This window comes from Monodelphis domestica, chromosome 3 (assembly GCF_027887165.1).
Source record: "Monodelphis domestica isolate mMonDom1 chromosome 3, mMonDom1.pri, whole genome shotgun sequence".
In the NCBI taxonomy this organism is placed as follows: Eukaryota; Metazoa; Chordata; class Mammalia; order Didelphimorphia; family Didelphidae; genus Monodelphis; species Monodelphis domestica.
This window is the reverse complement of record NC_077229.1, coordinates 484,034,480-484,061,801: the sequence shown is the minus strand read 5'-3', so window position 1 is coordinate 484,061,801 and position 27,322 is coordinate 484,034,480. Positions and strand designations below refer to the sequence as shown.

Sequence of the window (27,322 nt, the reverse complement as noted above, 5' to 3'; positions counted from 1 at the left end):
TGGAGTTGACAAGCTAATCCACTGGGTTATACATGTGTTATCTCTCAAATCCTATTTCCATATTATTCATTTTTGTAATTGAGTAATCTTTTAAAACCCAAACCCCAAGTCATAAAACCCATATAAACAAGTGACAAATCATATATTTTCTTCTGTGTTTCTACTCCAACAGTTCTTTCTCTGAATGTGGATAGTGTTCTTTCTCATAAGCCCCTCAGAATTGTCCTGGATCATTGGATTGCTCTTAGTACCAAAGTCTATCACATTTGATTATCCCACAATGTCTCAGTTACTGTGTACAGTATTTGAGGAGATAAATTTCAAAAGAGAATTAGCAGTATATGGAATACCCAAGGATAAAGTTTTGTAGCAATTACTTCCACACTGCCAAGCAAATTCTTGATATTTGCCTACAATTTCTGTATCTTTGTTGATAGTTTCCAGGCGCCCCTTTTCCCTTTTTGCCATCTCTGCTGATTTAAGTGGATTTCACATTTTTATCCTTTTTTTAAATTGTCAACCTCTTCATCCTGAGCTCATCTTGCTGCTTTCTCCAAAACTCATCTTTATTCTATATCAAGCTGGAAGGTACCAGTTCCCAGAATAGTATTACAGCTACATTTTGACCAAAGCCATTTAGAGGAGAAAAATGCTTCCCCTGCAATGCAGAGAGAACTGCTGAGGAATAAAAGCAGGCTTTGTGGAAGAAAAGGCATTCCAGTAGGACTTTAGAACAGATTTGAATGCAGTGATCAAATTCGTAAAGTATCCCCTGAGTGGGTTCAAATTCAGCCTCAGAGGCTTACTAGCTGTGTGGCTCTGGGCAAGTCATTTAACTATCTCAGTTTCCTCTTTTGTGAAGTGACTTTTAAAGAAACATTATGGGGAAGGCTTCAGTAGATAAGGGAAGGGGAGATAAAGAAAAAGCCTCCTGTAGTAGGTAGCAGCTAGGTGGTACAGTAGATTGAACCCTGGGCTGTGAATCAGGAAGACTCCTCTTCCTGAGTTAAAATCCATCCTCAGACACTGATTAGCTGTATTACCTAGGGCAAATCATTTAACCTTGATTTCTATCTGTCTATACACACACATATACATACATATGTCTACAATCCACACACATTCTTTAAGGTAGCTAGGTGGCTCAGTAGATAGAATTCTAGGCCTGGGGTTAGGAAGATCTGAGTTAAAATCTTGCCTCAAATAAATAAATAAACTCTAACCTCAGGTACTTCTTAGTTCTGTGACTGGGCAAGTCACTTAACCTCTGATTGCCTGAAAGAAGAATCTGCTGGTGAAGGAAATGGCAAGCCACCTTACCATATCCTTGCAAAAAAAATTTCATAGATAGCTGTGGTCCCTGGAGTTATAAAGAGTGATGCAACTGAACAACAATGAGCTTTTAAGTTTAATTTGCATTATTGGCACTTTCTTAAGTCTCTAGCAGAGGCTCTTAAACAGCTCTTTTACATTTTTAAAAACAGTTTATTATATTTGAAAACTCAGAATAACCTGTCAAACAAAATTCTTAGCTCTCAGACATACAAAAACACTTATTTCTAAAGTGCCATTGTTCACAGTGGGAATTGAACAATTCATTCTCTGTTAGAACTGGCCCTACCACACACCCCTAATTGCAGTGACTTTAGGTGGTGGTCCTGACATTAAATATGACCTCACGTTTAATGGAGTCAAAAGGCTGATATCATCACATTTTCTTCCAAAGATTCCCTAGATGGGGAGTTTTGTGGCACTTCATATTTCCACTGAACATATTTTAAAAATCCACTACCCATCTGAAATAGGTATCTGAAAAGATGACTTTGTTTGCTCTTTGAGGCATCGTATATGTGTAATATTTAAACTAGATGGGGATCTCTTGTTATTTAGGATCAATACATCTAGAGCAGGAAGGGATAATGGAGGCCATTGTCTCCAACCCTCTCATTTTACAGATGAGGAAACTGAGGAAGCCTGATTTGCCAAAGATTATACAAGTAAGTAAGCATTCAAGATGAAATTTGAACCCAGGTCCTCCAACTTCAGAGATAATATCCTTTGGTACTTCTTGTCTTTTTTTTTTAACCCTTGTTTTCTGTCTTTGAATCAATACTGTGTATTGTTTCCAAGGCAGAAGAGTGGTAAGGGCTAGGCAATGGGGGTTAAGTGACTTGCCTGGGATCACCCAGCTAGAAAGTGTCTGAGGCCAGATTTGAACCATTTCCTGACCTGGCGCTTCATCCACCGAGCCATCTAGCTGTATCCCCCACTCCTTGTTTGTATGAGGATCTTGCTTCCTCTTGTTGCTGTTGAATGGTTATGCCCTTTATGTGCTCCAAAGCCCTCTTGCCCTTTTTAAAAAAAAAATAATGTAAGTCGATCCCTGAAGGAAACGGCAAACCACTCCAATATTTTTGCCAAGATAACCCCCAAAATGGAGTCACGAAGAGGTGGATGTGACTGAAATGACTGAACAACAACAATAATTACAAATTTAAGAGATCAGAGTATTTGTAGAATATTTGTCAAGGGCAGGACCATTTTTGCCTTCCTTTGTATCCCCAGAGCCTATCATGGTGCCTTGCATATAATAAACCCTTAATGCATGCTTGCTTTATTTTCTTTTTAAAAAATGTATTTGTTTGTTACATTAAAATTCCAAGGTATCTCCCTCTTCCCTCACCTCCCCACACTAGAGAAGGTATCATTTGACAAAAAGCTATATATGTATTTATAAAACCGTATTGTTTGTTTTTATTTATCAGTTTTTTCTCTGAAAGTAGATATATACAAGTCATTCTTCAGACTATTTCTGTTGCTGTATGTGATGTATATGAATTTGGTTCTACTTGCTTTACTCTTCATGATTTCATGTAGGTCTTTCTCTGCTTTGAAAAAATTAGTCTTCCTGTCATGTCTTATGGAACAGTAGTATTCCATCGTTGTCATATGCCACAACTTGTAAATTGACTGACAGCTCCATATTTCTCGGTGTGATAAAAGAGAATATATGAGATTTTATCTCTGCCTTTGGGATAAGATTCACATGAAGCAATAGGAGAGCAGTTTTTTTCTTACCAGTTTGTTAATTTATACAAATTATTTTCAAGGCTTATCTGGCTTACTCCATGAGTTTTTTTGTATTAAATGGTTCTAGTGATAACCTACACATTAGAAGTAAAGACAAGACACTGTTGTGGAAATGTATGGTTGGGCCAGTTGTGGTGGTGCACTCTTGTTCCTGCTTCTAGGGAGGTGGAGGCTGTGGATTGCCTGAGTTCAGGAGTTCTGAACTAAGCTGATCTTGTACCCACATTAGGCCCAGCTCCAATATGGTGACCTTACTATAAGCAGAGGGCTACCTTAAAGAGGGGCAAACCAACACAGGTCCAAAACAATGGATCAAGTTAGAGCTTCCATGCCATTTAATGTTGCAGTTAGGCTCAGGAATAGAAACTATATTTCCATCCTGGATGATTCAGAGAGGCCAAATCTCCAAAAAAAAAAAGTAAATACAATTTAAGATGTCTTGATTAGAAAAGAAGGGGGACTAATCTTGCCACAAAAGTGAAGGGTAAAAGATGGACAACCTGAGGACTCATGAAATATAAAAAGAGGCATGGGAAAGTCCTCAGTTTCTATAGAGAGTCTGTAGAAGAACAGAGACGAGGAGCACACAGCAGCAGTAGATAAGGGATTTATGTTCATGCTACAGGGGGAAGGATCCATGTTGATGAGATCCTAAGTCCATCGAAACCTGGAAGCATCTGGCTTTCTGGCCTCTTCATTATTAGGCTGCTTCCCACCCCACCCCCAGGTTACATGTATGTTTTTTAAAATATGGGGTGATAATGACCTTGAACTGAAAGTGCCCCCTTTGGATAGATTACAAGTTCCGGCCAAATGAATAGAGTAGAAGATGTAAAAAGAGTAAAGAGAATCAGACCAGTCTATTCAGAACATATGTGTGTGTACAGCACGTGTCAGTATATGTATGATCTAGCACACACATTTGTATGATATAGTTGCATATGCATGTGTAACTTATACTATATGTTTCTATAAATGCCTTGATTCTCTTATCCCTTTTGTGGGTAGATAGGTATACTCTCTCCCTCTCATCTTTGAAGCTCCCTGCTAGAGTCCAGCCTATTTGATTGGTGACTTAATAAGGACAAGCTTGACCCTCTTAGTCTCCTCTGAAGCCCACCTTCACAAGTCATCCAGCTGGTCACCCCAGGGCACTTTGTTACCCTTACCCCTGAGTTTCTCCATTTGGTACTTTATTTGGTTGCTCCTTTGCCCCCTTTTCCACTTCTTAGTTTGAGCTCAGCAGTCAAATCAAAAGGACTATTGCTTCTGGAAAGAGTTACCTCTTATAGATCAATTAGCCATCCTTGTGACTCCTCTGATGGTGGCTAAGTAGTTAGAGCATTGGGCCTGAGGTCAGGAATACTTGAGTTCACATTTGGCCTCAGATACTCACCTTCTGTTTGACTTTGGGCAAGTCACTTAACCTCTGTTTGCCTCAGTTTCCTCAACTGTAAAATGAGGATAATAATTGTACCTGCCTTATAGGGTTGTTATGAAGATCATTTGGAATAATGTTTGTATAACATTCATCATGGTGCCTGTCATATAAAAAGATGATTATGATGGTGATGATGTATTACCTTCCCTTATTAAAATATAAATCTCTTGAGTATAGGACTATCCCTGTATATTTGTGTCCTCAGAGTGCATAATGCTTGGCACATAGTAAGCACATTTATAAAAGTGCTTATAAAATTTTTTCATTTATTCATGATAAACATCTTTATTTTTCTGTCTAAACAATACATACACACACATACACTCACATGGATGTTCTACATAATTGTGGTTCTGGTTCTCTTAATTCCTTTTCTTCCTTCTCTGTGCATTTCTATGTGATAGTAATTCATATTCTTCTATTCCCTCCCCTCCATCTTCAATTTCTTTTTCCTGTCTAATGGCAAGGGGAATCTGAAATCAGAAGAAATTATTTTCTATGTTTAAATGTTATCTGGGACTATCAAGTGTGCAAGTAAAGCCAGTTCACAGTGGGCTTTATTAGCCATTGTGGAATGAGCAGATAGGAATTACTAAACAGAAAAACTCTGGAACTATCAAAGGTAGGAGTCACTGAATCTCTGGCCTGAAAGGGGCCTCAGAGGCCATCAAACCCAGGGGTCTCCCTCTACATGATCCCCAATAAATGATCATTTGCCTCCCCTTGAAGCCCTTCAGTGATGAAGGATTCGTTAACACCACAGACAGCCAATTCCTCTTTTGGACAGCTCTGGTTAATTTCTTTCTTCCTTATGTCAAGCCCAAATAGGCTTTTAAACAACTTCTAGATGTTGCTACTGTTTCTGTGTTCTGAAGCCAAGCCTCTTCTGCACTTCAGCCCTTCAAAATATCGTGGATTAATGTTTTGCTTTGACTAGGGTATAGGCTTTTCTTATTCTCCCAGCATTTGGGGAATGTCCTCAGAAACCTAGGCAGTCTGCTTCTTTGTGTGGGCAGCAGATGGCAGTGTGGACCTTAGAGAAGACTTCAGCCCATCAGCTACACATCACTGGCTTGCTGGGGAGAAGTCAGTGCAGACCTTCAGAGGATGTGGGGGCAGGTTGGCTTCTGGTGTGTGATGGACTGTGATTGGGCGCCTGTGACCCGGAGGACTGGGAGGTGTGTGATGCTGCCTGGCTCATTGGCTGAATGGAAGCGGGTGATATGGGAGGTGCTGGCTCACACCATCCATGACATAGGAGGAGAGACAGGGGCGGCCATTTGTGGTGTTCCACCTGAAAAATGAGTGCCCAGCTCCAAGGAGGGCTCACTAGCTGGGCTGCAGAGGAAATGCTCAATCTAATTTTCCAGTGAAGACATGGGTCCTTGTGGTTCTTCTAAATACACTTGTTAGTGATTTGATTGGCTCTGGGGAATGTAGGGAGACTAATGGTCCCTCAGTACTATTCAACCCTGCTTATCCTCATTCAGGTCTGCATTTCTGTATGCTGATTAGTAGGTACTTTAGTGTATATATATAGGTGCCCCATGCACCTCCATATAGCTTTCTGCCTGTTGTCACAGGGACTGTTGTGGCATCAGAGGCTTTTCCTTGGATTAAACCAGTGCCTAGCCCTTCTGTGGACTGATGGGTGAGGCCGTCAAACAGCTGACATATGTATTATTCTTTGGTGTGTACAGTTCTGAACAGGACACTTCAATGTTTGAAACCATTCAATGAATCTCTGTTTGCTGAATAAAAATTTGGACTTCCTAACCTGATCTTTCACAAGCTGTTGTAATACTCTGCCTACCAAATGAGATTATATTTGTAAAAGGCTTAACCATAGTGGCTGGCAGGTAGTTGGTGCTTCCCTTCCCTTCCTAGTGTTATACCATTCCCCTAATGTACTCTCCTGACAAATGAACTATTAACCGTCTGCCTGCTCCATGTCCTGTATATTGCAGCTTTCTTGCCTTTGATTATTAGATTGTTCCCAATGTCTATGGATGGATGGATGAGTGGGTGGGGTTGGAGTGGAGAGAGAGGGGGGAAGAGGGAAAGGAGGGGGGGGAGAGAGAGAGAGAGAGAGAGAGAGAGAGAGAGAGAGAGAGAGAGAGAGAGAGAGAGAGAGAGAGAGAGAGAGAGAGAGAGAGAGAGAGAGAAGCACTTACTATGACAATGAACTGTGCTAGGTGTTGGGGCTACAAACATACACAGGCAAGACAGTTCCCTTCAAATGAAGGAAAACAGTACAATCAGGGGAGCTTAAACACAAGTGGAGATATGAGAGCTTACTATGGCATTCAGGTAAGGAATATTTTCAAAGCCTGGGCCTTGACCAGATAAGGGTAAATTTTAACAATCAGAGCCCTCCCTAGTTCCTTGCTCCCTTCTTCCCTCCCTCCCTTCTTTCTTCCCTTCCTGCCTTCCTTCTGAATATTTGTTCCAAGGTAGAAATGCTATAAGGGTTAGGCAATGGGAGTTAAGTGAATTTCATAGAATCATACAGCTAGGAAGTGTCAGAGGCCAAATTTGAACCTAGGACCTCTTAACTCCTGGCCTGGCTTTCAATATACTGATCTACCTAGCTGCTCCCTACCCACTGAATTCTGCCCATAAAGACTAACTCAATTGATCACCTCATCCACCTTCTTGATTCTCTTCTCCCCTACCTTCTCCTTGGCACTGATCTCTCCTTTGCACCTGATATAGAACTGGGTTTGTACCTTTTCAATACATTTGTCATCACTATAGAACTTTATTTATTGATGAACATGTCATATTTCCTACTAGGCTAATGTCCATAAGGTTAAGGACAGACTCATCTAAGTTTTTTATCTCTCTCCCTCTGCCAACCCCATCCCTAGAATGAGCTACTTAATAATGCACACTGAAGCTACTTAATACTTTTTTGGTCTGGATTTTTTGTTTTATTAGTTTAGAGAGTTCTCTGAAGAAATAATCTTTACTAGTAGAATATAATAACTATTTTGTCAATTTAATAGTCATGGAGCAATGTGGCCTTGAGGAACTGAGGAAAGGTAAGTAAATTGACCAGGGTCACACAGCCAATATATGTGAGAAGCAGAACTTGAACCCAGGTCTTCCTGGAAAGCACCAGAGATGCCTGGTTGGAGACAGACTGGGGTGAAAGCCCACTGCCCAGAGCCCAGCATCCCAGGGACAGTCCAAGGTTCTGCTGGGAGGGAGATGAAGATGGAGGCCAGAATGCAGGCAGAATGGAACTACCACATGCCCAGCACTATGTTAGGTGCTACGAAGGATTCAAAGAAACCTCTATTCTAGTTGAAGAAATAAGAGTATCCTATAAGAAACATTAACTAGCAATATAAGGCAGTGTATTTTGAAATTCTGAATTATAAGATAGCCTGTGAGCCCTTTTAGGATTCATAAAGGGAGAAAGGATTTATAGCAGAATAGAAACCTTTTGGAAGTGCCTGTGGTTACATGCATAATGTAAGTTATTGCATTTCCTTGCTGGTTGAGAATTATTTAGATACTTTAAAATTTGCCTTTTCATCTTCCAGCCTTCCCTTTTAGATCAGCATTTTTCAAGCTTTTATTGTCTAGCTTCACAAAACACCTCAAAAAAAAAAAAGGCCCTGAGCCAGGATAGCTGCTAATGGCTAATCTGCTATGAAAGAAAGAGATAAAATATGAAAGGATATAAGACTGACCTGGAAGACTGAAAGAAGGCTCTAGGCAATTTTGTCCACTTACTGGTACAGGCAGACTTAGGAGACTTAAAGAAGGAGAGGAATAGATTGGGCTACAAAAGGATGTGTCAGTTTGACTCCTTATTCTAGAAATATTGCTATTGCATCAACACTTAAAGCCTGAGAGCCCCTAAGGAACTAAGCAAGGCCTGGGTATGTCACTGTGAGAAAGGAGACTCAATAAAGGAGGAGGGAGAAATGAGATGGGAAAAGACACAGGGAAAGAGAGAAGAAAGTGGGCCTCTTGTGGAGGCTGGGAGAGGGCCACTTGTCATTGTCAATTGTCACCACATTGTCACCACAGGTGATCTTTACTCCTTCAGAGCAAAGGATGCTCGAGAATCTTAAAATGCAAAACTAAAAGGAGTTGGGGCAGCTAGGTGGCACAGGCCTGGAGACAGGAGGACCTAGGTTCCAATCTGACCTTAGACACTTCTTAGCTATGTGACCCTGAGCTTGCTTGTTACTTAATCCCATTTGCCTAGCCCTTTCCCTTCCATCTTAGAATTGATACTAAGACATAAGGTTAGGGTTTAAAAAATAAACAAACTGAATTTAGGCTTAGAAGTGATTTGGGCCAGTTCTTCACTGTTTTACTTATGTCATACCATGTTTTGTGTTTGACTCTTCTGCATTCTGTGAAATCCATGGATCTTTCTCAGAACAATATTTTTAAATACACAAACACTGCTGTTGTCTAGTCAATTTTTAGTTGTGTCCGACTTTTCATGAGCCCATCAAAGGTTTTCTTGGCAAAGAAGCTGGAGTGTTTTGCCATTTTCTTCTCCAGCTCATTTTACAGATGAGGAAACTGAGGCAAACAGAATTAAGTGATTTGCTATGGGTCTCAAAGCTAAAGTATGAGGCCAGATTTGAACTCATGAAGATGAGTCTTCCTGACTCAGACTTGGTGTTCTGTTCACTGCACCAAATAGCTGCCCAAAATACACAAATGCACAGGATTAAAAATAAAATTAATTATATAGAAACTGTTATCAACTTTTTTTTTAAGTTTACAAGCCCCAGATTAAGTACCCTTAATCTAGTCCTACACACATTTTACAGATGAGGAAATGGAATTTTAGAGCAAAATGATTTGATAAAGGTCAAACAGCAAGTTAGCAGAAGAGGCAGGAATAAAATCCAGTCTCTTCAGTTCTCTAATCTAATATTATTTCTTCCTTCATACTGTTCCTGAGTGAGAGCTGGGTTTTTTGTTTTTTTGTTTGTTTGTCATCTATATAAATAGTCAGGTGGTACAGTGAATGGAACACCAGGCCTGGAATCAGGAAGATCTGAGTTCATATCTGGTCTTGGACCCTCACTAGGTGTGTGACCCTAGGCAAATCCTTTAACTTTGCCTCAGTTTTCTCATCTGTAAAATGAACTGGAGAAGGGAATTATGAACCACTCTAAGATCTTTGCCAAGAAAATCACTAAATGGGGTCACAGAAAGTCAGACATGATTGAACAATGATTGAACTACAACCAAAAGGTCAGAAACAACAGCTAACTTTGATATCTTGAAATTATAGAATCTTAAAGACCATCAGTATAACATATTGAAAAAGATATCATTTTGTTAATAATATTATGGTTGATCAGTTGTGTCTTTCATGTCTCACTCTTCTTGACCCTATTTGAATTTTCTTGACAAAAATAATGGAGTGGTTTGTCTTCCCTTTCCAGCTCATTTTAAAGATGAGGAAATTGAGGGGAAAAGGTTAAAGTGGCTTGCCCAGAGTCAGCCAGCTTGACTCCTGGCATGGTTCTGTATTCACTCACTGCACCACCCAGTTGCCCCAGTTAACAATATTAACATTGTTATTTTATATGATTATATATTCCACATTATGTAACATATAAAGTATATTATATTTATAATAATGATATTAACATTATATATCTTTGCATGCAGTGTTTTTATTTTAAAATTTGATAAATAAGTTGGATTTTTCTAAAGCACTTTTTAAAAATAAGAGTCCTCTAGTGTGACCCTGGGGCAAGTCACTTGCCTTCCATTGTCCAGCCCTTACTGCTTTTCTGCTTTAGAATCAACCAATATATAGTATTGATTCTAAGATGGAAAGTAAGGGGTTTTGTCTGTTTTAAATAGGAGTGCTCCTTTAAACTGAACTTTCTATAGCCATATCAGCAGATCTGTATTTAAAAGGACTGTAGCTGGAACATAGAAATGGTCTTTTCATACAGAACTAGGCACTGTAATGATGTTTGTTAATTGTAACAGTCCTTGATTAGCTGGATGTTACTACAGACTGGTTTGAATTCAGAGCTGAAAATGATGACTCTTGTCCCATTCCATCATCCGAGATTCAAGTCTTAACTCATCCATTTTAGCTATGAAGACCTTTGGCTTGCTAGGTTAATTTTTCAATAACTCTTGCTCTTGAGGCATGATGGAGGCTTCCTGAATCCCAACTCCTGTCAGTCCAATATTCCCATCTCTCTGACATCTGTTCATCTCGAAGCCTTTCTATTTGCCATCTGCTGCTGCTTCTGGAGGTGACTGTGGCTTTGCCATGTGTATGTCACCCTTCTAAGTTCTCATTCCAATTAGTATGGAGCTGTCTATGCATGTTTCCAAATTTTCCATTTGCAGATCAGTTTGTTTTAAAGCTTCTGGCACATACATACACACAAACTCTGCATTCCAAAGTTTGAATGTATAAGATTTTCCAACTTGCACCATTTATTTCTGTGCATATTTTATATCATCTGCAATTGCTTTCCTTCCAGGAAAAAAAGATAAACAAAATACAGCATAATAACAGTATTAGCTCAGAACCACAGATAATTCTGGCATATTTTACCCAAATTCCAGGGTACACTGCCCTGCGGCCTCTTTCTAATTCATTACAGTATCACTTCTGCATATATAGTTATCCTTTCCACATCTCAATGGTTAGAGGTGTTGCACCTCCAAGATCTGGAAAATTCACATAAAATTTTTTTGGCCCTCCTTTCATATCAGAGGAATCTGATTTTTTTCTTTTTATTTTATGGGGTATTTACAGTATCTTATTATAAAATTTGGGAAATTATGTATATTGTATTAAAAGATAAAATATGTTGACACTATATAGTACTATACATATTTTTTGCATTTCAGAGTTTCTAAATTTTTTTGTTTGCTACTGTTCTTTGCATGTCTTCTATGACTTATGCAAAACTTCTAAAAAATACCATTTAATTTCTTTTGCCAGCTTATGATATATCAAAACCACTATGGGAAAATTGTGATGTGGAAGGGATGTATGTGTGTAAATTGAGTGAAAAATTATTTTACAAATGCATAGAAACTATAGAGTTTACTCACATTGCAATGTTGCAGTGGCTGAACAATTTTTGTAACAGCAAACAGGTTTTTCTCAAATCCAAAGAGTAAATTCAATGTAACAATACAACAATTTTCTTATTAATCATTCATTACTCTATGCTAAGCTACATACTTTTCTATTATAAATGTTAACCTACTTAGTTTACAAAATAATGTTGTTATGCTATTATTTGATTATCTTATTTTTGTTAGTATCATTATCCAAAATATAACAATTAGTTATAGTTCCTATTTTTGTCGTTGTTTGTGTTCAAGTTTAATTGAGCCTTGTAGTGACAAAATCTGACAAAATGTCCTAATCTTCCACATAAGAAACATCTTTTGCTAGTGTTGTAGTATGAGTTTCTTGGTTGCCTAGGCTGTTGATTTTGGTATCTAGGTCTAAAGGCTTGGAGAGCAACTAATGATTTCACTTCCTTGATTTCTCTATTTTTTATGTTTTCCTTTGCACCTTTTAATTGCTGCTTTAAATCTTTGATGATCTGGCCTTTTTCTTTTAAAGTCTGTTTTGAGTCAATAATTTCTTGAAATCCTTCATGAACATATAAGATGCAGTTTTACAAAGATCCTCCATGTTGAGGTTTTCCCAACCTGGACAATGTAATTTGAAATATGTCCTGATAGGAAGGGAACTGCCTTTAATGAATTGTCTCCTGATGTGCCAGAGGTTATTTTCTGACCAGTCCTGAAACCCAAGTAAAGTTTCCCCAGCTTCTAGCAAGTAATGGAGGAATGTTGAAGGATGCTCTGTTGTTTCTTGCTTTTTGTTTTCAAATTTCCCCCATGAGTCAGGATGCTTGGCAAAGATTTTCATACTTTCCACCAAGTCCTCTCTAGCCTTTCTTAAATAAACTAAATTTGAATAGTTGGAAAGTTCCAGGTCCTCAAAATGCTCTGGCCATGAGGTTAAATTAGGGTTATTTCTAGACTCCTGTGTAATATTTATAGGGAAAGATTGTAGGTTAATATGAAGAACAGGGGATACAGACAGTTTGTAGCAGGGAATGGAGGAGTTGAAGGGTAAGAGGGAATATTTGCCTCTTTGCCGGTGAGGCAAAGGAGAGAGATGCCCCCTGCCGAGAGAGGCTATATTTTGAACAAAATGGGGTGTCCAAGAAATGAGCCATTTATGATAGCCTGCGGGGATGTCTTCTCCCTGGATTGCTGCCAAAGTTGTCCCAGAGTAGGTAAACACGGACCCTCCTAAGGGACAAGCCTTTCCCCAGAATTTGGTCTCCCAGCAGGGATCTGATAAGGAATGTTTGTAATTGTCCCTCCCCCACCAATTGTCAGTCTTGTCAATTTCCTCCCTCTCTAATATTCCCACTGTTGCTTGATCTAACACAGTGTCAGAAAGTCCAGAACTTGTTGTAGTTTCCTTTCCACACCTGAATGAATTTTACTTTTTCTGCCAGAGTAAACATCTCTGAAAGAAGAATTTCAGTGTCTGCGAATATTGGATCAACAAATCTGATTGTGTGTTTGAATTCTTTTATGGCCTGGAAAGGACTCAGGAAAAAAAGCAGGTGTCCTTCCCCCCCCCCCCCCCCCTCCGATTTTCTAGATCTGAGGCAGAGAAAGGTTTATGAGTCTACATGAACAATGCCAGAATCTGGTTATATTGAGGCTTGATTGTAAATCGGTAGGATAGATACTGGATTCTCTACCTTCATTTTAGCTATCTGCACTTCTGCTTTTATCTCTTCTACAGTTTGTGTTGCCATGTCTAGTGTTTGTTTCCCCTTGTTGTTTTTCATTGTCTCTATTTTTTTTTTCTAATTGGGTTATCAGGTTATCTTTCCTTTTAGTGTCAGGATATTATCTTCCTTTTGCCCAAGTATTTTCTTGATTAGATTCTTTAGACAGTAATAAAACTGTAGGAACGATAATAGGACTGCAAAGATTGTAGGCAAGAATGCAAAGAGTTGTTCCAACTCTCTTTTTAGTCATTGATATGAGTTATAAATGTATATGATTCCTAAGATGTATTGTGGAATCACCTCCATCCATATGCCATACAGCATTGACCAGAATTTGTATAACAAGAAGATGCTGCTGGATATTGCAAACAGCATTATTGTAGACTTTTCCATTGTTTTGTGTCTCTCTGTCTGATTTTGTACTATCTATGTTGCTGTCCCTTTAAATTTTCTTCTCTGAGATGGTTAAACCTCTTAGGCTACCTTAGTGAGTGGAAAAACAAAATGGCCACTTCCCAGTTCTCCCCTGAGAAATGTTTTGTTTTTAAAAATAAATTTCTATTATCTTATAGCAGGTTTCACCCTAAAACTGGCTCAGCCAACTGTAATTTGGGGGGGGACTCACACTCATTAGGTGGAGAAATGAGAGTTAAAGGCAGTGAGGAAAGGGTTGATGAAAATGGCTTCCCTCACTACTCCCTCTCTGAGTTCCTGAATTACTTGAGGAAGACAAAATGGAGATCTCCCCTCAGTGAAGGCTTGCCCCTTGGTGGCCCTGCCGGCCCTCAAGGGCGGTGGGGAAGTGTTCTCTACAAGGAGAAGTATGAAGGTCCTCAATCCAGATATGCACTGCTTTGAGGCACTCACATGTCTTCTTGAAAATTTGCAACAAGATGGAGTCTGCCAATGGACTTACTCTCTAGATGTAAATAGACAAAATTGAATTTGCTATCTGACTGCTTATTTGATTTAATTGTTGATTGGGGCAAAAGGTTAGAGGGGTTCTGGGTTGCCCTAAATCTCTTTCTAAATAAAACTAATTACTGAAGTACAAGGTTTTCCTGTAGCGAGGGGAGGGGTAGGAAAAGGGGAGAGCACTGCTCACCGATTTGAATCCAGTATCTCACTAGTTCATGGAATGAAAGTCTTTGAAGAAATTGGGTTTCTTGACAGGAACCAGTGATGTTTTAAATAGGAATCCTCGATGTTAGGATTTCTGTCAGTGACAGAAATCTCCACGGTGTTTTGAAATGGCCCAGAGAAACAGCTTCTCCTTCTACTCCCTTCTGTGGCTCAGCACCCAAGACCCTGCTCCTCAGGAGAATTTCCCAGAAGTCCTTGTTCAGTTTCCAACTGTCATTCCTACAGTCCAATTTACCCCAATGGTTCTTTTGTCCTACTCCCCATCATTGCAAGAGATATGACTTTATTTAATAATTCTTTGTAGTTTCTGAGTTTTTTGAGTACCTTTTTGCCCTTTGCTGATCTTCCATATCATGGCTTTGTTCTAGAGATCCATTGTACAAGGAAATTTTTCTAATAGAAAATATTCAGTATCTAGAAGTGGTGTTTAAGTGGACTTTAGGAATTTATTTGAGCAGGATTGTTTCTAGTTATCTTATTTCCTTTAGTCTTAACCTTTAGTAATCATACTATATAAGAAGTCTCCTAAAAGTCTTATTGACATTTTCAATTTTAATAGCTTAAAATTATTTAGGAATCCAGTATATGAGACTGATGATGGCACATGGCATCACTCATTTATTTAGAACCTGCTATGTACAAATCACTGTGCTAAGCACTGGGGGAGATGCAAACTTGACATAAGACATAGTACCTATTTATCTTCATGAAGTTTATAAACCTGGAAGGCCAGAGTGGATGCTACACTCATTATAATTTTTTAAAATAAGTTTATGAGATAAGGCAAGCAGTGATGAGATTCAAGAAGAGAGAGGTCATTGCTATTTGAATGAGGTGGGCTATAGGATTACAGAAATTGCATAATGGAGATAGCATTTGATTTGGGCTTTACATTACCAGTAGCTTTTCCAATTTTAATTCCATTTTAAATTCATTCCAATTTGAAGGGTGAAAAAGCATAGCAGAGTCATATTCTAGCAGTGGGAAGAACATAGACGAAGACATAGAAATAAGAACAGTCAGGACGTGTTTCCCAGGGATGGATGATAAGAAGTCCATTTGCCAAGAACATGTCACAAATCATAAGAAGTAAAAATGAGATAAGGTTAGACTGACAAAGGATTGCTATATTCTAGAAGGCCTTTGCAGGGGGTCCTAACCTTTTTCCAGTCTGGCAGTCTCTGGATCCCTTTTTTATTTTATTTTATTTTTTTCCTTTCTAGAAAAAATGTTTTTAAATGTATAAAATAAAATGCATAGGTTTAATCAATAAATAAACATTTATTAAATATCTACTATGTGCTTAGTGTTGCATTACAAAGAAAACTCAATTATATTGGAATTGTTATAAAAATATTTTGCAGAGATTATGAACTTCAGTTTAACCCCCTCCCCCACCCCCCCTGTTTTAGAGAGTTTGGGGCACAAAAATGGCCTAACATGCTCTCTGGGTGTTACATAATCCATGCAGCTAGTTGGAATAATGGATAGAGTGTTGAACCTGGAGTCAAGGCTCATCTTCCTAAATTCAAATCTGGACTCAGGTCTCAGTTGCTGGGTGACCCTGGTTAAGTCACTTAACTTGTCCTCAGTTTCTTCATTTGTCAAATGAGCTGGAGAAGGATATGGCAAACCACTCCATTATATTTTCCAAGAAAACCGCAAATGGGGTCATGAAAAATTATACATGACTGAAATGCCCCCACAAAAGATCTTTGGGTTAGGTTAATTAGTCTGGCTCTTTTCTGAAGATTAGTTTGGAAAGGGTGGGAGTTGGGGAGGGGGGTACAGAAAGACCTGTTAGGAGGAAAAGTTATTACTACAAATAGCTTGTGAAGTTGGTGATGTCCTAGGGTAGTGGCAGTAGGAATAGGGAGGAAAGGATGATCATGAGACTGAGGAGGTCAAGTCAGCATGACTTGTTAACTGATTTACTACAAGAGATGAGAGAGAGGGGAAAGACAAACAGGCAAAGATAGCACCAAGGTCTTACACATGGAATAGTGAGTGAATGACAGTATCGCCAACAGAAAGAGTAAAGTCAGGAGAAGCAGTGGGTTTTGAGGAAAAGAAAATTAATTTATTGTTGGGCATGTGGAGGTCTAAGTGGAAACATTCTTCAGGTGATTAGAGTTGTTTGTATTGAACCCAAGGGTGGGTTGTTGACTTGTTCAAATAGAGGTGGTCATTAAAGCTGTGGGAGTCAGAGAGACAGAGACAGAGAGAGGCAGAGACAGAGACAGAGACAGAGACAGAGACAGAGACAGAGACAGAGACAACAAAAAAACTATTGGGCACAGAAATTAGCCCTTTTAACTACACTTGTACACAGGAATAATGGTTATGCTCCTTCTCCGACCTCCAATAGAATTAATTTTCTGTATCATTTTGTTTGACATGCAGCCATTTCTGTATTTTTCTTTGATTGTCACATTATGTATAAGGCTTTTCTCCTCAACTACGAATCATCCTTATCCTGTACTTCTCCTTTGGTGCCTGGCATGTTTTGGGCACTTCCCTGGTAAGTAGGTGCTGAATCACCACAATTAGCTTTGGTTTCCCCAAAGAAGAAGGCATTAATATCCTAACTGATGTTTTCTTGACAATTACCTGAAGGCCTATGAACCAGTAGTCACTAATGGCTTCAGATTTTATCAAGGGGAAAATACCAGTTCTGTTTTTCTCTTTGGCTTTTGCTAGCCTCCCTTTGCCAGTTATATAGTTGGAGCCTGTATGTTTCTGATGAACCAAGTAATGATTTCAATTTAAATAACTACAATCATTGGGTCATAGATCTAGACCTCAAAGGGACTAAATGGTTATCTAATCCAGAATCCTCATTTTCCAGATAAGGAAATTGGAACCTGGAGAGGTTAAATAAGGATGCAAACTCAGACACTTGCATTCCAAATCCAGCACTCTTTCCACCATCCTACATTCCATTATCACTGTAAACCAGCCCTCAGTGGCCACTGGCAGCTTACTGACATCTGGAATCATGACCAGAAATGCTTGAGTCAGGGGCCCAACGCCAGTGGTACTGGACTGGCCTTTAAGTGTGGCAGCTGCTCTGATACTATCTACAGTTCCCTGCCTCATTCATCATACCCAGCACTGTAACATGAGATGATTGGTTACAAACTATATTTAGAGGCAAACCTTGCTCTGACTTGCGTTATGTTAGTGCTATTCATCCAATACCACAGCTGTTAGCTATCTAAGGAGAAAGCTTAGTTCCACTTGACTGAAGGTTGCCATTGGTACAAATTATAATGGTACCTTGAGTTACTTTACAAGGTTATCAGACAAACCTATCAAATTCAGATTTCTTCAAATTCAGTTTCTTAAACATTTCCAGTGACATTTTAGCAGATTGCTGTGTTATCTCATCTCTTGAGCAAATATGAATGAGTCCCTCTTAAAATTTCCTGCCCCCTGTAAAATGAAGATTTGTGTTTTGAAAGTCATCTTAAAGACCTTATTTCCATCAGTCAGCATTCTAATCCCTTTAATAGATTTAGCCATGCCAGTGGACCTTAACTCATGTTCAGGTTTTTGGATTTATTTGCCTTTAAAAAAATTTAATACTAGAGTATTAAAAGAGTCACAAGAAAAAGTGAATTCCTCATATACCCCTCTAGAATAAAGGGTAATTTAATATTTGAATTTGTAACTCCTGCCTTGTGTTAGGCTTTTTAATCCTATAGATCTTGCAGTTGTCTCAGAAATAGGACTGGGGGAGGTTAGTATGAAATCCACCTTTCCAACCCATCATTACGTACTGTTATTTTAGTTAACTCTAGCCTTCCCCCTCTACCCCTCCCCCCCCCCCACACACACACCTGCCAGCTCCTTCTGCCTATGCTTGGCACTGTCTCCTATGTGAAATTCCCTTTCCCTTGCTCTTCTAATCAGGTTGAAAGCCAGAAGACAATATCCATGAACTTATGCAGCTAATTTAGAGAAACAAAGGGGGTGGAGGGAGAGGAGAAAGAAAGACAGAGAGACTTGGCATTATTTTAAGATGAATATACGGTATAGTTAATTTTTTTTTTCATATTTTTTCAGTTACATATTAAAAAAAAAAACTTTAAACATCCATTTGTTTTAAATTTTTAGTTCCAAATTCTTTCTCTCTGTCTTTTCCCTCTCCCCTTTTTGAAAAGGCAAGCAATTTGAAGATTATACATCTGTAGTCATGGAAAACATTTCGATATTAGCCACACTCCAAAAAAACCCCACAAAAAACAAACCTCCAAGGAAAACAAAGTTTAAAAAAGTATGCTTCAATTTGCATTTAGACTCCATCAGTTTTTTTCTCAGGAGATAGAGAGCATTTTTTATCACAAGTCCTTCAGACTTGTTTTAGGTTTTAAATTGCTGAGAATAACTAAGGCACTCACAATTGATCATTGTGCAATATTGCTGTTACTGTGTACAATGTTCTCCTGGTTCTGCTCACTTCACTTTATATCAGTTCATTTATCATTTGTCACAAGTATTTTATCATAATCATATGCCGTAAGATGTTTATACATTCTCCAACTAATGAGCATCCCTTTCATTTCCAATTCTTTGCTACCGTAAAAAGAACTTCTATAAATATTTTTTGTACATATATAAGTCCATTTTCTTTTTTTTTTTTAATCCTTTTGGGACCTAGTATTGCTGGGACAAAAGGTTTGCAGTTTTATAGCCCTTTAACTGTAGTTCCATATTGCTCTCTAGAATGATTAGGTTCATTTAATAATACTTAGCCTCGTGAATAAACCCCTTCAAAAGTCTAATTAATTTCCCTATTTTTCCTTTTCCTAATAAAAAAATCTTGCATTTTTAAAAGTAAAATATTATATTACAGTTTATGGGATAGACTTTTATATCATGATATTTCTTGACATCTTACAAGTTGGTCTGTTTCCTGTCATACTGATTTTTTTTAAAATCCTACCTTTTTTCTTATAATTGATACTAAGTTATCCATTCTAAGGCAAAACAGCAGTTAAGGACTAAATAGGAAATTGGGAATAAGGAACTTGCCCAGGGTCACAAAGCTAGGAAATTCCTGAGGCCAAATTTGAACCCAGGACCTTTGGCCTCTAGGCCTAGCTCTCTAGAGATCCACTGAGCCATCTCTTCTTTTCTCATTCCAGTCAGACTTTTTGAAAAGATATCCTACCCATGCAGGACACCTCTACTTTCCCATCATTTCCTTCTTCCTCATTTCCTTGTAAGTTGACCTCAATTCACTGGGGATTTGTTTGTTTTGGCATTTTCTGGTCTCATTTGATAGTGCCCTTCTCCTTTTGAATGTTCTGTACTCCCTTAGCTTCTGAGACATCACACCATTCTGGTTCTCCTACCACTTCCTAATGGCCCATTTTCTTTCTCTTCCTGGATCCTCCTCCTCCTGAAGCATTACAAGGTTCAGCCTTGGGAACTCTTCTCAATTTGGATTCAAGAAACCCTGATTTCAAATAATTTCTCTCATACTTAGCAAGCTATGTGATCATGGGTAAGATACTTAATCTCTCTAGACCTCAGTTTCCTCATTTGTCCATTGGGGAAAGTGATACCACTAGTTCTTATTATAGAGTTGCTGAGAAAAAAAATATTTAATTTTATTTTTATCTTTTTTTTTTAACCCTTAGCTTCTTGTCTTAGAATCCATACCGAGTATCAGTTCCAAGGCAGAAATGCAATAAGGGCTAGGCAATAGGAGTTAAGTGACTTTCCCACGGTTACATAGCTAAGAAGTGCCTATTATAGGGTTCCATGTAAGAATGAAATAAGACACTTAAAAATCTTAGAGCCATTGACATAAAGGGGTTTACTTTAACTATGTAACATGTGTACTATCACTAAGCTAATCTGGATGTGCCCTAACCACCATCCTTCCCCCCTCTCCATGGAGATACATCTGGTCATCAGGACAAGATATGGTGAAGGGCATAGGGACTGACGTGGTCTTCAGAAATCCACCCATTCAGAGGAAAGACTTTGGGGTTTTTTTTTTTGGGGGGGGTGATGATCAAGAAGCAGCATAGGGAAATCTGGGGTTAGTGCCCCTACACTTTCCCCTTCCCATACCAGTTTTGCCTTTTTTTTAGGGAAAGCTAATCCTTGTGGAAAGAGGAAAGGAGAAGGAGCCTGGGCTTACTTTATGTGGTTGGTGGGAGGAAAGAAGCTGCTTCAGGGAAAGCTTGTAAATACTAGTTCTTTCACATTGCCTAATAGGTCTTCCTACTTCTACTCTCTTCCCCATCTTCCCAGTCAATCAATGAACATTTAAGGTACCGTCCATGTTTGCCTTCTTTGTGCATATGTTCTTAGCACTGGCTACAAACTCTTCAATGGTTCTCTATTATTGCCCATGGAATATAGATCCTGTTCCTAAGCCTAGCATCAATACCCTCCACAATTTTGGTGGCAGTGAGTTGGTACAATGGGTAGGGCTCTGAGCCTGGAACCAGGAAGACCAGTGTTGAACTCTAGCTGTAGATACTTATTAGCTGTGTTATCCTGGGCCCCTCATCAGCAAAATGAAGATAATAATACCTACCTCAAAGGATTGTTTTGAGAATCACATGAAATAATGTATGTAAAAAGTTTTGCAAACTTTAAGGGAGTATATAAATGTTAGTATTATTATTGGACATTGAAAGTCTGAACTAAATTTAATTTTTTGTTTTCACAGCTGACCTGGCCTCCTTAATGGATAGAACATACGAGAGAAAGCTGCCTGTCAGTTCTTTAACCATTTCTCGGGTAGGAATTTATTTTTTAATTTAAAAGATATTACTCATATGAATGGCTATGTAAATATAGGCAGTATAGGTCCTTAAAATATAATACATTGTCAGTCATTAAACATTTATTTGGCTCTCAGTTATGTGCCGCCAGGTACTGTTAAACTCAGGCAATAATCTCTCCTCATTTCACTCTACATTTTCAGTCATATGGCCTGTTAGCTATTCTGTCAATTCAGTGTTTCATATTCTGTCTCCATTCCTTTAGTCTCCAGCAAGAACTCTCCCTCTTACCTTCCCCAGCAAGACCCTAGAACTCCCTTCTTACTCCCCATCTTCTTGCTCCTGCCTTTCAATATCCGTACCTTCGTCCACTCAGACACACTCCCTACCCAAAGTTCTTTCTGATCCCCTTGATTATTAGTACTTTATCCCTCCTCAAAGTGCCTTCTATTTGCTTATCTGGTATAATTCCTGCCTAGAATGTAACCTTAATAGCAGGGACTGTTTTTTGTTGTTGCTGTTGTTTTTTATCTGCCAGCACAGAGCCTTGCATCAGTAGTAAGGATTTACTAAAAATTGGTTCAGTTAAATGGAACTGGAAGATCGCCAGAGTAGGAATCCAGAGACCTTGGTCCTAGTTTCATCTATACTAAGATCTTGCTATATAGCTTTAGGGTTCACTTTGTCTGTCTAGGATTCCTCTCACATTCCTCCCTGGTAAAGTGGGAGTAATGATACCTGCCATATTGAGATACTAGATGTGAGAGCACTTCTTAAAAGTAAAACCTTCCATATACATTCAAAGTGATTTATATCCAGATCAGGGGCTCTTAACTTAGAGGCTAGGACCTTTTAAAAAAATATTTCGATAACTCTATTTCTTTCTTCTTAAACCCTTACTTCTGTCTTTGAATTAATACTGGGTATTGATTCCAAGGCAGAAGTGCAATAAGAGCTAGGAAAATTGGGATTAAATGATTTGCCCAGGGTCACACAGCTAGGAAATGTCTGAGGACAGGCTTGAACCTAAGATCTCCCATTTCCAAGCCTGGTTCTCTATCCACTGAGCCCTTGATGACTATATTCCAATATAATTGGTTTCTTTAAAATCCTATGTATTTCAGGGGCAGCTGGGTGGCTCATTGGATTGAAAGCCAGGCCTAGAGACGGGAGGTCCTAGGTTCAAATCTGGCCTCAGACACTTCCCAGCTGTGTGACCCTGGGCAAGTCACTTAACCCTCATTGACTAGCCCTTACCGCTCTTCTGCCTTGGAGCCAATACACAGTATTGGTTCCAAGACGGAAGGTAAGGGTTAAAAAAAAAAATCCTATGTATTTCATTTAATGCTTTAAAAAAGACTCTGAGAAAGGTTTTAGAGGCTTCCTCAGACAGCCAAAGGGTTAACATAATACAACAAAGATTCAGAACCCCTGATCTAGAAGAAGGGAAAAAAGAGATGATGTTCTTCATTTTCACTTCTCCCCTTCTTTCCATCTCTTGTGAATTCTTGTTCTAGTAGGGAAACTATATATTAAAATTAGACTTAAATTTGAAACCATAGAATCTTAGACATAATGTAAAAATTAAATTTAAATAACAAAATATTATATTTTAGGAGGTTTATTAAATGATCATTAGAAATCAAGGAATAAAGGGATACAAAAATAAAGACCATGTGCCCAAGGCTGATCAGCCAGTTCAAATGTCTGCCTTGCCACTACCAAGCTCAGGGAAGGAAGTAAAGAGGCAGAACCCTCCATGTCCCTGCCTAATATCCCCTGTCTATAGGAAGTACGTAATGACAGGAAGTTGATGGACTCCTGGGAAATGTAGTTCTTTAGGGTAACAGATTTTCAATTATGCATTTCTCTCTTCTTCCCTCCCCTTCCTCTTCCCCCCACCCCCCAGATCCATGGAAGACTAGTCTCTCCAATGGATCTTGTAAACATAACCAACTTTGAAATTACAATAATTTGGCTATAAGAAGAAAAGAGAACAAAATCAATGATTGCTAGGCGCATTGACAAAAAGCCAGTTAGGGGGAAGTCCCCTTCGGCATAATAGTATACATACATAACTAATGCATTCAACCCCACACAGTTCAAATCACCACATCCCAGAGTTGAAACTGGATCTTCTAGTGCAATGTGTGGTCTGTGGAGGCATCTTCATGGTGCCTTCTCCAAACAGTTCACTTTCTGGATTCAGAAAGGTAGCGTGTTTCATATCCTAAAATTACTCTCAAAAAAAAATTTAAACTTTGCAATTTAGAATAATAATAATAATACATGCCCCCCTGAAGAGGGTGTTGAAAAACACAGGGATCACTTAGGAATGAGTTATGAGGTATGTAAATCAATTGGCAAGAGAAATTAAAAACATCAAAAAAATCCAAATAAAAGAGAAAATAATTTGTGGATGAAATATAGACTATCAAAGTGTTATGTGTAAAAATTCTAAGTAAAGGAAAAATAAACCTATAACAGGTCCTTGAATCAAGGGCCCAATTAAAGTGATTTAAGCAATTGTGCATTTACCCAATCAGCAGCCAAGACTACAGAAAGTTTTGCCACACAATGAAAGACAGAATAGGGACTAGATTATAGGAGCCAGTTAGGAGCCAAATTTGTGATACTTGGTAGAATGTGGGACAAGGAAGACCTGCCTTTGACATATGTCAAAACAGCCACAACCTCAAACCCTAAACAAGTTCAAGTCCTCTTGTCTTGGTTTAAAATTTCATCAATCCCATTGAGATTGGTTGGTCTCTTTGACTTTGTGCTCAATTGGCACTATGCAGTTTAGCTTTGTGCTTCTTTGGTGCTGTGCAATGACTCTTTTTGTATTCCCTTCTCTTGGAATCAGACAAAATCATTAAGCAAAGTCCCATAATTTTTTTAAACAATCAGTGGCATCATTTTTATAGTCTAAAGCTTTTGGGGTATGCATTAATATTAGAAAAAATGTATTTTAAACTGATATTACTTGCAAAATCAAAAAAATTAAAGAAAAATCTCAATACTGTTGACATGTGCTTCAAATACAAAAAGGAAAGAAAAAACCTCTGAGATATTATATTGCACATACGAGAAAAAACAATAATAAAAATGAGTTTCAAGAATCACTCTACTTCTTTCTTGCCAGTTGTCGAAAGGGAGAAGGAATGTGTAATAAGTAATTCTAACTCTGGGGGCAACCTCAGGCTCTTTCTGGCTTCAATAAATTTTTCATGAACATTTCCTCCTGACCCTAATCTTTTTGCCCTTTCTCCCTTTCTAGGAATGCATACCAAAAAATATTTAACAGGGGTATCACTGAGCACAAATATAGCCCTTTTGATCCCAGGGTGGGGCCCATGTAGTTTTATTTTGTTTTGTTTTTTTAACTAAATTTTTTAAAAACCTAATTAAGAGAGGGGGTGGGAGAAGTGAGATATTGAATAATGGATATAGCTAATATGAGAATTTGTTTCTCTTGGATAAGCATATTTATTATAATTTGTCACATATTTATAGCAAATCATATGTATTATATTATTATTTTATATATTACATATAAAAATACATTGTAACTAAAAATAATATATGAAAAATACAGAAAATGAGCACAGTATCTAAAAACTGTGAATTTTGATTCTGTAGTTTATTTTATTTAAGCATATATTAAATTCAACATAATTTGTTTTTTAAACCCTTACCATCCATCTTAGAATCAATACTATGTAGAAGAGCTGTAAGGGCTAGGCAATAGGGGTTAAGTGACTCACCTGGGGTCACACAGCTTACATGTGTCTGAGTCCAGATTTTTACCTAGGATTTTCTGTCTCCAGGCCTAGCTCTCTTATCCACTGGGCCGGTTAGTTGCCCCCAATACATTTCAATTTACAAAGCATAGAAAATGAGCACTCTTTCTAAAAACTGGACTTCATTTCTGTGGCTTATTTTATTTAAGCATGCATTAAGTTTAACACAATTAAAAGAATAAAAACTTTATTAGATAGCACACATGTACTAGCAGGTCAGTAGAACCTAATCTGTTCAGACAGTTTTGTAACTTGAATGCCTCCAGCATTATACTCTAAATCATATGAATTGATACAGAACAAAATAAGGAAGACGAAGAAACCTGCTTACACATTGACTGCAATTATATATATATATATATATATATATATATATATAAATGGCAAGGTGACTAGAAGGAAACTGAACCCTGAGGAATCTAGGTGTCAAAGTAGAGAGCTGCACCTGGAGTGAGGAAGACCTGAGTTCAAATGTGGCCTCAGATACTTAGTAGCTGTGAGACCCTGAGACCCTGGGTGAGTCCCTTAGCCTCTGTTTGTTTCAGTTTCCTCTATATAATGGGGCTATAATAGTACTCACCTCCCAGGGTTGTTGTGAGGACCACACAAGACAGTTTTTGTAATCCTTCACTTTGCAAAACGTAAAAGCATTATATAAAATGCTAGCACTTAAAACAAAACAAAACAAAAAACAAAAAACAAAAACAACTGGTCATAGAAAACAGATAATGAAACATACCTCCTGAGGCAGATAGTCAGTGGTATTGGTGGGTTTTGCTGAATTGTTTTGTTATTGTTATTGTTACTGTTACACATGAGGGTTTTGTTCTTGGATGGTAATGATGTAAAAACTAAACACATCAAAAACCTTTTTTTTAGCAGTCAGGATTTCTGCTTTCTTTCATTGGAGTAAGAAAAAGCTTGGTAGGGCAACCAGGTAGCCCAGTGGATAGAACTCCAAACCTGGCATCAAGAGGACCTGGGTTCACACATAGCCTCAGACATGTCCTAGTGGTGTAACCCTGGACAAGTCTCTTAATTCCACTTGCCTGGCTCTTGCCAGTAGTTACTAAGACAGAAAGTATGGGTTTTTTTGTTTTTTTAAAAGAAAACACTTGGTACAGAGGCTCTCTTTACCAATGCATACATACAATACATAAAAACTGCTTTGTGACTTGTATAAGATTAGAGGGCTTCCTGGGGCACTGGGGATTTATGATTGTTTAGGATCCCACAGCCAGTATGTGTCAGAGGCAGGACTGGAACCCAAGTCTTCTTTACAAGAAGGCTGGTTTTCTGTCCACAATGCCACATTGCCTCTCAATAAAAATTATAGGGGAGAATTTTTTTTAACTCAGCATTTTGAGGGATGAGCCTTTGAGATCTGTGGAATCAGAGCTTTTCCAAAATAACTGTTGACCCTCGGTGAATCTCTATCCTTAAAGCAAAAGTCTATCTGTCCTTACCTCCTGCCTTACCTTTTTTTCTCTCAGTTTGTGGACAACATTTCATCTCGAGAAGAGGTAGACCATGCTGAATATTACCTTTACAAGTAAGTTTTCTATTTCTTACACTCCTACATCTGACCCAACTGGCCAGCTCATTTGTCCCTAAACCACTGGTTCTTTGTCAAATAAGGTTATTGCTTTGAGGAGCTCCACAAACTGCCATGTTCAGTGAGAGGCTCTCTTGCAGCATTGCCTTTTACCTTTCATTCCTCAGCTCCTTTAACTACCAAAAATATATCTAAAGTGGATCCTACCTTGCTGAGAAGGAGTATGTTGGGCGGTTATCATCACAGAAAAGGACAATTAAAAGGAGTATGCTGGACGGTTATCATCGCAGAAAAGGACAATTAATAGATTAAGTTCATTTATTATTTCTTTTGTCAAACTCTTATGTACCCAAATAAATTATTATCCTTTACAATGGTATAATAGTATTATTAATACTATTAATTATTCAAATAATTATTGGCTTCATAATATGTGCATATAAAATTATATATTATATTGTAATAATATTACACATCTCTAGTAGAAGCAGTAATATTTCTAGGCCATGCTTCAAGCAATTCAAGCAGCATTCACTTGTGCCTGACTCCTTGAGATTCCATAGATGGTTTTCTTGGTAAAGATACTGGATTGGTTTTCCATTTCCTTCTCCAGGTCATTCTACAGGTGAGGAAACTGAGGTAACCAAAGTTAAGTGATTTGCCCAGGGTCACCCAGTTGGTATCTGAGACCATATTTGAATCTAGGAGCTTCCTAGCTCCAAGCCCAGCATTCTATCCACTAG

At 38.3% G+C, this 27,322-nt stretch overlaps 1 protein-coding gene across 1 annotated transcript in view; it reads left to right on the top strand.

Moving 5' to 3' along the window:
* Nucleotides 1-27,322, top strand: part of MRPS27 (mitochondrial ribosomal protein S27) — a 152,682-nt gene that overhangs the window by 10,584 nt on the left and 114,776 nt on the right. The window contains exons 3-4 of the mRNA XM_001363004.4: nucleotides 21,167-21,237; nucleotides 26,518-26,576. Of these exons, the coding sequence (XP_001363041.2) occupies nucleotides 21,167-21,237; nucleotides 26,518-26,576 (130 nt within the window). The remainder of the gene's footprint in view (nucleotides 1-21,166; nucleotides 21,238-26,517; nucleotides 26,577-27,322) is intronic.